Source organism: Lycorma delicatula, chromosome 1 (genome assembly GCF_047948215.1).
Source record: "Lycorma delicatula isolate Av1 chromosome 1, ASM4794821v1, whole genome shotgun sequence".
Classification (NCBI taxonomy): domain Eukaryota; kingdom Metazoa; phylum Arthropoda; class Insecta; order Hemiptera; family Fulgoridae; genus Lycorma; species Lycorma delicatula.
Window position 1 is genome coordinate 379,105,275 of NC_134455.1, and position 11,256 is coordinate 379,116,530.

The following is an 11,256-nucleotide window of genomic DNA, read 5'->3' on the forward strand; positions in this document are numbered from 1 at the left end:
AAATACCAATTTTTATTAAAACAGTTAGAATTCAGTCAGATTTACCTGTGGACCATGAATTTAACATGTTAACAGACATGAACTAATGGGTTTTTTATTTTTTTTTGTATGAAAAACAAGGATAACAAGAAAATAAAATACTATCTGAGCAGTTTAGCGAAAAATAAAAATTTCTATATAGTATATAGAAGTGCTTGATAGAAAAAAGTTTGTCGTATGTCTACTATGAAAATTTTTAATAAAAAATCCTAATTAATAGCTGATATCTTGAGAATATATTTACTTGATTTGGATGAATGGCATGCTAAACAAAAAGTCAGTCTATTTTATAAATCTAATCTGTATAAAATCTATAGCTATAGATTTAGTTAGCCTCAAATCATTACTACATAAAAAAATTATTAGAGAAGATTACTAGAGAAGAGTATTTGATTTATGAGTACGAGAATAATGTTAAGATAAGTTGAAACAGATTGGTCTAAATGATGATATCATGAATATAATAAAAAAAAAAGGTGGACCAGCCTTTTACTACAGAAGTAACACACACAAGATCTATTCAAAATGTATTGAAATTTATTTCATTTCTTGGTGAGAAATAAAATTTGTTACTTTCAACAACAATGGATAAACAAATTATAAAAAATGGCCAAACCTGCAGTCAATTTCAGTTGACGGTGACAGCATGACAGAAAGCTATCAACAAACTAAAATCTAGCATTAACTAAGCACGCATTTTATCAATGACTGACAGACCACCCAAGAAATTGAAAATAGTTCTGAACATGTAATTTTAATATATTTAATGGTACTTACGTACTAATGCCACCGCAGCTACAGCTTTATTTAAAAACAAAGTAGTCAATCAAAGTAATCAACATAGATTCAAAACAGTCTCTTTATTAATTTTAATAAATGGTTATTTTTATTTATTTTATAAATATAATTTAACCAAACTTAACCTACGCTCGCTAACCTTGACTAATTAACACCGTAATTTTTTGAGTATTTATTTAATAAATTCAGTAATTATTGTTATTTAAATATAATTACAATAATTACTGAATTTATTAAATAAATACTCAAAAAAAAATTACGGTGTTCATTAGTCAAGGTTAGCGAGCGTAGATTATGTTTGGTTAAATTATATTTATAAAATAAATAAATATAAATAACCATTTCTTAAAATTAATAATGAGACTCAATAAAATAAATACTCAATTTTAAATAAAGCTGTAGCTGCGGTGGCGTTAATACATAAGTACCTATTTAATATACTAATATATTAATTTTAATATACAGAGTGATTGTGAAATTGATGTCTGGCAAAAATGAATTTGTATAAACAGAAATAGTTATGTCAAGACGTTATACAAAATGAGATGTTCTTAAGTGGTCAAACTTATATGCCAGTGGTAGTCCTGATTTCATGAAGACTATGATAACTGGAAGAGTTTTGGATAATGGGTATGACTCAAAAATTAAGGCATAGTCATTGTAGTAGAATTCTTTATAATCTCAAAGAACAAAGAATGCAAGATCAATGAGGAGAGGCTAATGAAAGTCAAAGAGGTGCTGACTTATTAGTTATACAGTCTAATGAAAAGATTCCAGTTTCAGTTGAGTAAACAAAGAACATAAAAACACTAGCTGGTAGCCATATTAAAAGAGAAATTCCAGAAATGTTTCCAGGAAATGGAAGAAGTACAGAGTTAAATGTGTAAAGTCATAAGTAAACTACTTGGAAGGAGATTAGGCCTGGAGACCAATAAGCAAGCAGTTTTCCCTGGTCAAAGGTCAAATACTTTTTGAGTAACCCTTGGGAATAGGTTATAAAAAATGAGGAAAAATACAACTGCATTTAAAAAAAAAGTATATTACCTATGAATAGTTAACGTTACATAGTCTGGTTACAGAATTAAAAAAAAAAAAATTATTTAAAAAATTTATATAAATATTTTTACTGTACACAAATATTAAAAAAAATGAATACAGTTAATAAGAATTACAATAGAATAAGTCTTTACATAAAATGTAATTAATAAATATTAGATGAAAAGGAAATACTTACAATCATTTGTATCAACAGCTTCACTCCTTTTAAGAGGGTAACTCTTGGTTGCAAACATTTTGCTATCATCTGTTGAATCACCGTTGCTTGTTTTATTATTTTGTTTAACTATATTGCCATTTTCTTCATCTTCCATAATTCTAGGTGAAGAAGGAGTGGTGGTAACTGGAGGGCTAGGGTTACAAAAACCCACAAGCAACTGTGACTCGGCCACTTTTAAGTCTTTATTTGTCTCCAGTACAGAAAAAACTGCAAAAAACACAATAATAGATAGTGCATGGCAAACATATCTCAACAATAATGAAATACTAGTATAGAAATTAAAGATAATAAACAAAAATGAAAATTATTAAGCTCACAGAAATTTATTAGCACATATAAACATTATCATCAGTAAAGTGAAAAAATTCTATTGCAAAGAACCAGTGATGTAAAGAAACTGTGATCTTTCACTTAAAAAAGCTGATGTGGACATCACATGACTTCCTTGTATGCCTATTAAATTAAATGTATGCATTTTTTGCTGCACTTCATTTAAACTTATTTCATTTGAAAGTGAGATAGTATCCTCCAATTATTTAATAAAGTGGACAGTTACACAATTGTATTGTGGTAGACACCACATCATCAAATTTTTTTGTGGTGTCTGTATCTGCATTTTATATTAGTTTATATATTAATTTAGATGAAAATGTGTCGGATCCATAACCATATTGGTTTTTTATCTGACTTCATATACATATATTTTTTAACTTTTCTTTTTTTAATTTAAATATACTGATTTATTAATAATTATTAACCTCAGTAAACATTTTTGAATTAAAATGAAAAGTAAATAAAATTTTATTTCACTAATAACTTCTTTTTTTTTCTTAATTGTTATTGAATTATTTCTTGTAAATTTTTCTTTCCAATTAAGGTTAATAATTATTAATAAATCAATATATTTAAATTAAAAAAAGTAAAAAAAAATATGTATATAAAGTTGGATTCAAACCGATGTGCCTTCCGCTTGGAAGATCCAGATACATAATTAAAATTTTATTTGGCTATAACTCTGGATCCAATGAAAATAAGTACCACTTATGATATATTGTTGAAAAGCTCTCAATGAGGGCTTATTACTACAGTTAATAAAAAGTCCAAAATCGAATTTTTTTTGATTTTGTGCTTTTTTGACACTTCTGGTCAGACGATTGCAATCAAAAGGAGAGGTACACAACTAGATGTTACAACAGTCCTAAATCCAAAATTTCAACAACCTACGGCTAATCGTTTTTGAGTTATGTGAAATACATATATACAGATATCACGCCGAAACTAGTCAAAAATGGATTCAGGGAAGGTCAAAATGGATATTTCCATTGAAATTTGTAAACTGGAATTTTTCACGATCACAATACTTATTTACATCATATAAGGAAGTAAAAATACGTTAGAGTTCAATAGAATTCAAGAAGACTCAAGAAGACTATAGCACTATCAGAAAAATAAAAGTATTAAGATAGGTAATAGAGATTTTAACATCACTTATTGTTACTGATGCGAGATATAAATTTTGAAGGTCATAGCTCTTATAAGGTTATCACAGAGCACTACAACATGAGGCAACTTTAAGTTCTTATCCCAGGCTATAATTATGAAAAAATCCAGCAATGTTAGAAGTTGTCATATTAACCATGGAAAAAATTATTCTGTATAAAACAACATCAAGTTAATACTGATAATTTTTTTTCAATGTTCTAAGCAGTACAAGCCTCCTATATTCTAGAATATACATTAACTTCAACTCTTATTTAAAGAACAACATTTTGAATTCATAGAAGAATTATAAAAGAAATTATACCAGCACCCTACTGAATATACCAACAGGAGTATTCAAACTATATGATGGAACCACTTTATAGAAACTATTGCTAAGAAAGGAAAACAATTAAAAGATAATTAGCAAATGTAACCACATATTCTCTGAAGAATATTCTTAAGAGCAGCATCCAAACATCACTGGCAATCAAATAATAAAACAGTATTTAAAAAAAAAAAATAGTTCTTTTATATTAAATAAATATACAAACTACAAAAATATCTAACAGTGTTTTTAAAACAAACATTCTTCAAAAAATTGTTCTATTTTATTAAGAGCTAAAAAATTGACCCCAAAATTTGATCCAATCCCAAGCTATATTTATCAGTTACCATCATAATTATTTTGGGATAGAGGAGTATGGTTTACATTCAGCCCTCATAATTGGAGGATCAAGGACCCTAGCCAAGAAAATCCAATTCTGGTATAATTCAGAGAATGCAGAGATTGATGATAGTAAAAATAATAGAAATGGGAAGAGCACTGAAAAGATTTTTATAATTACAGTTTATGTGAAAAGCCAAAAGCTACAACACTAAGAATTACATGCCCTGTTACATTACACAATTTTACGGCTGTTAAAACCTGATGTATGATGATTCTTGGCAACTAGAGAAAGCTGTTAATACTTAGCAGTGCTGAGGGAGATTCATGCCTAACAGCTTCACAGCTTCAGAACTGGAGATTATGATCCAGTGAAAAATTCCACTCACTGATAATGAAGGAATTAATTATAAATATAACAGTCATCAAGTAGTGTGAATAAATAATGACAGACGAAATCATATCAAGGTGATTTTCACATCACATTTAGTTTGAAAGTGACCTCCAAGACCTTGAAAATAGCTACTGGACAATATCAAGAGAGATTAAAGGTTTGGAAAGGAAAGACTTTTAGAGGAGTTGCAAGACAGAACAAAGTAGAGAATACTACTACAAAAACCAAAATTCTTCACAGATTCTAATGATCATCAAAAGCAAAGTAATGTCCGAGAGCCAAAAAATATTTTTTTTTTAATTGGAGGTTTTCTGACCAGTCTTAATGGGGATTTTCAGAGGTTTGGAAAATATTTAAGCAACCTTTTCACTTTCTGATTAGACCGACATGTGATGATGTATAATTCTTTAATTAATAGTTAATCGTTAAATAGTTTATAAAAACAGGTAGAAATACCTTCTTTGTAAAATTCCATAAGCCACTTTTTTTTTACATAGTATCAGAACTTGTATTATTTACTTTGTAAATATATTCATTTGTTAAGCTTTATATTCATTTTTGTACTTAAACTGTCATAAAATGTTTGTGTCTTCTTCGTGAAAAGTTGCCTCAATCTTATATATATACAAATAGGGTATAGCAAATGTAAATTGAGCCTTTAAAAATCCAAACGGTCAGTACATTTACATCATCCAGCACTGTAAATCCAAATGCTACGGTCTGTATAATTACTGTACATAAATGCAGTATATAGTACTCAAAAATACAGCAATACTTATTTCATATTATGTAAATAAGTCATTAATTTTTATACTATTTTGGTCAAGGTTATACACTATGTGACCCATTCTGGCAAATGGATGGACAGTTACTTTTTTATCCATGGAGTACACATTTATCAATTTCTGAGATGATCTGCACAACATATAATTACTTACCGATCAATATAAATTACATATCGATTATTTATACATAATCTACTTAACAATATTACACCACTTACATCTCCTCAATGGCAAAAGAGAAAATCGTTTTAATGAACAAACCTCTTAATTACTAACAATGCTCACTTACAAAATGCATGGAAAATATTGTGGGCTTTTCTAGAGGAAACACACACAAACCAATGATCAAACTCAAGTAACTGAAAGTGTTGAAATACAAATAATAATGAGATGACTAATATTTTTCATTCAATTCCCAGATTTTAAGAATGTGATGAAGATGGAAAAGAATGATTGAAAATGATGATGAGTTTTTATCTCTTATACATGGATGCAATAGTAAAGCCTGCAAAAAACACTTAGGCAGTTGAGAATGATCTGTCAATGTCTATAAAAATGTGAAAACACTTCACCTGCTCATGCAGAAGCTTTCACTATACTAGAAGTTTAATTAAAGTGTAAAAAGCATCAACCTAAATATTTCAAATATCGACTGTTACCAAAGGAGACATCTGAAAAATGTTCAAAAAAATAATAATTTTTCGGAAACTGTATTTTTACTTAGGCTATTGTAAAAATATATATAATTATTTTAGGAATTATCTATATACATACATGTACAGTATTTAAGTTGCCAGTATTTGCTTTAACAATAAAGTATGTGAGTGTAACTCATATATTAATATTACTCATATTTTGCTAAAATTAATCTGAATGTTAAATTTTTCTGTTATTTTAATCATTTTTATTGAAAAATCCAAAAATAATCAAATAAAAAATTTGAATTTACATAGATCCCAAAATAATTTGAATTATTTCGCAGCATAAATTAAAAGGCAGTCCACAATCAAAGAGTGGAGTAATACTGCCCAAACCTAAATTATCATTGAGATGATACTATCTAGATGGTTCCAATTGTTTTAAATAAATTACCAATTGAAAAAAAAAGAATTATAAGTTCAAAGATGAAATTGAAAACCTGTGGAGTGATACTGGTCAAACCTAATCTAACAATGTGAAAATTCTACATAATTATTTTTCAATAAATTATCAAAGATATTAAGATAATTAATACGTTCAAAGTTGAAATTAAAAAACCTGGTTTACTTGACTAAGGTGATGTAGAATTCTTATTTTAAAAAAAAGAAGTTTTCTTGTTTTTATGTTAATAAGAAGTACATAATAATTATGTCTTCATATATTTAATATTTAACAGGTTACAAGTACTTATAACAAATAGTAACTTCATAAACTATTTGTTAATGAACATTATTAATGTTTTTAGCTACCGTTTAGATATTAATTGTATCAAAAATTTATTATTAAAAGTTTTAATACCATTATCCTTATAAAATAATCTCTTTTATCTAATTAAAAAATATTTTAATGGCTATTTAATATTGTTACAATAAATTTTTTAAAATATTCTTAAATACATGAATATTTTTTCAATGAGTTACATAAACTGCCAGAGTTTGCTATTTTAAGGTATATATATATATATTTTTTTTTTTAGTAATCTCTTATTTGTTTTAAAAACATATTCCTAGTTGAAAAGTTAAATCTGGAAATTCTGAGCAATTACTTAATCTTTATATACTTTAGATTCTTTTCATACTTTAATATAATGTAGTGGAAATACTTAGGATTAGAAAAACATAAGATATAAATGTCAGAAAGCAGGTTTGGACATTGGGTATCAAGATCAAAGTCTGTGCCAGATTATCAGTACTTTTGCCAATTAGCAATCAGTTTTGTGAGTTATGGCGACCTGTTCAGATTTGTAATTTGATTTGTAATTCGTTCTGTGGGGAGAGATTAGGGGCAAAGTTCAGGTACGTCATCATACTAAACATCATTTTGTAGGTCACTGAATTGAATTTATATTTAAACATTAATACAGTCACTACAGAGAGAGATTGCACCAGATTTTGTGCTATTAGTCATGTGAACTATGAAGAATCATCTTATGAAGAGCGCGTCAGTCATCTTCAATACGGGGGCTGAGTCCAACTCTGACTATTAAGATAAGTTGGTGGTTTATTTTGCACTTCCGACACTTAATTTATGTTGATTTCTTTTTCTGTCAGTGTAGAAAAATTAGACAATCAAGTAATTGCTCAGTATAAGTTGGAATTGTTAATTCACTGCATGGAAGTACTGGTTATTAAAAGTATATACATCTCAAAATTTAACTAAGTATTTTTGTACTTCAGATACACCATATGTTCAAAAATTAAATTATAATAATTAAATATAAGAAATTCAAAATCAGAACTGTATACATTTTATATAATAAGGTATGGCATTACATTATAAAGTTACTGTTGATAAAAAAGAATTTAAAAAAACACAGAAAAATGGGACCTTAAGTAATTTAAAAAAAAAGTTTAAATAGATTGAAAATTATAAAAAAAAAAAAAACACTTTCCCAATGTTAGTTGGGTGTAATGAGCCAATTATGAAATAAAATATTTATTGATAAAATGACTGAACAGTAAATAATATGATGTTTTATACTATTTAAATAATGTATAAACTGTGGATCTTTAAAATTTAAAACTGCACTTATGATCCCCAAAACATTTAAAATGGGATAAGGTTTGAAATGCAATATAACACAGCATGAAAAAACTTCATATGTTTGTTAATAGAACTAAACAAATATCTTTTAAGATAGTCTACAGTCAGGAGACCTTGTGTTGTATGATGAAAATATTCCTATATACACACACACATTAATTGGAAAAACATAATAAGAAATTTAGGTAAACAAACCACAATTAATCAAAAATTTAAAGGTTATATGACCTGAATATGAAGTGGTCAATGTCAACAATTATGATAGATTTTGTCTTTCATCATTTTTATCTTACACAAATTAGAATAGTATGTTTTAGGGCTCCGGAAAATAGAGTTCAGTCTTGGAAATTTTATAATAGGTTCTATATGTTTAGTTACAAAAACAGGTACAGCAACGAAGCAAAATTTAACAATAGTAAGCAAGCCTTTTATTAATTTAAATCTAATAAAGAAACATTTCAAAAGTAAAGGTCGAGCAAAAAAAACAAATTACAAAAAGAACTGCACAAATCATAATTAATTATATATATATATATATATGTATAATTACATACACACATTGCATAACTTTGTAGTTTATTAACACAACTTACAGGTAAATCACATAAAATTTGCAAATTTTGAATATGAAAACTGAAGGAAAAACGTATATTTATATACTTAATTTACACTAAGCACAAATTAAAGGACTGGAACCGTTAATTAATAGATACAATTTGTACAGCGTTTTTGGGATTTCTGTAGCAGGGGTCACAGTCATAATTTCGTTAAACACGTGAATAAACTAGCACCATAAATCACTCATATAGTTACAATAAAACGCAGAAAACAATTGCGCAAATATTCAAATATATATCAATAATATTAAACTTAGCTTCAATAAAATCTGTTCATTTCTCTAAAACACGTAGGTGTATAGTGGAAATTAACCTACATAATTTAAAAACTGTTATCAATGTTTTTTTTTTTTACTGATCAAGAATTCTGACTTTAGGTTAATATATTTTGAAGGTCACGACAATTTGCAGTTAAATTATACATTTAAAAACAAACTTATTCAATTTATGAAATTGTAATAAAAACAACCTCAACTAAAACATAAATCGTATGTCATTCACCTTATAATTAAAATAATAATTTAAAAAAATTTTACGCATGAGATACGCACCAATCCAACAAATACACAGTGTTTACATAACTGTCAACATTCCAACATACTGACAACTGTACCGAAATGACCCTGGAAGGGGAAAAAAATACATTACAAATGACAACTTAATTATTTAATTACTACATTAAATTAAAAATGTAGCTTTCGCACAGCTTATTTAATGAATAATTCTTGTACAACCAAATTTATTTTCCTAATGTTAATTCAGATGTCACAGAGTTTCTTCACTATTATATTTAAACCAGTAGATAGCCATATTTAATCCAAAATGTTAACATTATTTAAAACGTATTAAATTTATGTCTGTTTCAACTAAAATATACACTGGTATGAAAATTAATTTATTTTGTCAAATATAAAGTTTTATATGTAATAAATGACGGATTTAATAAAATTAATCTTATGTAATCCTTATAACATGGCGATGAACAAGTACATACTCTAGGCTTTTTAAAATTACATTCACTGTTGCAAAGATTTTGTAAATCTATATTATAATAGTAAGCTGTTACATAGAATATGATTAAAGTGTAAAAAATGCAATACTCCTTAAAAATACAATACTCTATGTCATTAAAATGTGACCACACTTAACCAAGTCTAACTTGCATCGTCAACTTAGTTGAGAATATTTACAATAATATCTTAAATTATTTTTTCTAAGTTGCAGAAAGTTAATAAAGTTTCATTTAAGTATTTACCATATTTATTTTAGATTATTAGTTATCAGTACAAATTGATATGTGTTACGTGTTTACCAATATCATTTGTCTGAAAAGATATTTATAGACCTCAAGTAAAAGTGACGTATTTATGACCACAAATTCCTTCTTTTTTTTTTGTGTGCCGTATATCATAATTTATTATGTGTTTCAATACATCGATATGTTGCTAGTAAGATAAGCTATTTTTGTAAATAATAAATAAATCCGTAATCCTCATAGCAATTATAATACACAAGTTACACACACATACACACAAGCACATTTCTGAGAAAAAATGGTCATATTTTTTCTAGTCTAAATAAAACATTTTACATTGTATAAACGTCGTTCAAATTGTGTAATAAAACTGATTCCTTTGTAAATATAAAAAACATATAACCGACTTAGATGCCATATAAAATGATTTTGTAACAGCGTTTTAAAACTGACGCCATACATAACCAGTTCCAAGGCTACATGATCTGAAAAGGTTAAAACCCCACCATTATTACTAAAATCTGCAATAGACAAAGTGTAATAAATTAAACTACAAACAACCAAACTAAAGCAACTTACACATGTAGATTTTATGCATTCTTCTGTCTAATTGACAGGCAACAATAAACAATCTAATTCCTTGTTTTCTTCCTCCTCTTTGATTTCAATTTTAACATCAGTGCTTAATGGGTCTTCTTCTAAACATGATTCAATTATTGGTGCATTCAATATCTGCAACAAAACAGAATTTATTTATCCTTATCAATATATAAAAAAATCAAACATTTGTATGCTAAACTGCAAGCGCATACAAAGATGTTGGTATGAATATTCTTACGATGTGACTAATTCACTCATGACAACCACCAATCACCATTAACAATTAACAGTGTCTGATGAGTTTACCTATTAAATAATTAACATCTCTGGTCTAATTATGATGCAATAAAACTTATACAGAGATTGGATGTCATATTAAAGCATGATATTATACGATAAAATAATATTGCAAACAATTTTAACATTTTTTTACAAACTTACGTTATACTTTTTAGTCATAGATTAATTATTATTTTACATTGCGTGAGTTTAATAAGTAGGTTAATTTTAATTTAAAACCCCGCATAGCCGTTTTGCAGACTTTGCAATTTTTTTACACCTGCATCCTTAATTTACTCCTCGACAGGGGGATGTTTACAAAAGT

At 27.2% G+C, this 11,256-nt stretch overlaps 1 protein-coding gene across 3 annotated transcripts in view; it reads right to left on the minus strand.

The window, feature by feature from the left end:
* LOC142318456 (uncharacterized) overlaps positions 1-10,779 on the minus strand; it is a 60,104-nt gene extending 49,325 nt beyond the window's left edge. For all 3 annotated transcript variants that reach the window (XM_075355042.1, XM_075355041.1, XM_075355043.1), the window contains exons 1-2: positions 10,632-10,779; positions 2,072-2,320 (exon numbers count right to left, since the gene is read on the minus strand). In XM_075355042.1, coding sequence (XP_075211157.1) covers positions 2,072-2,320; positions 10,632-10,650 — 268 coding nt within the window. In that variant the 5' untranslated portion in view covers positions 10,651-10,779. The remainder of the gene's footprint in view (positions 1-2,071; positions 2,321-10,631) is intronic.
* Positions 10,780-11,256: the final 477 nt, after the last annotated feature.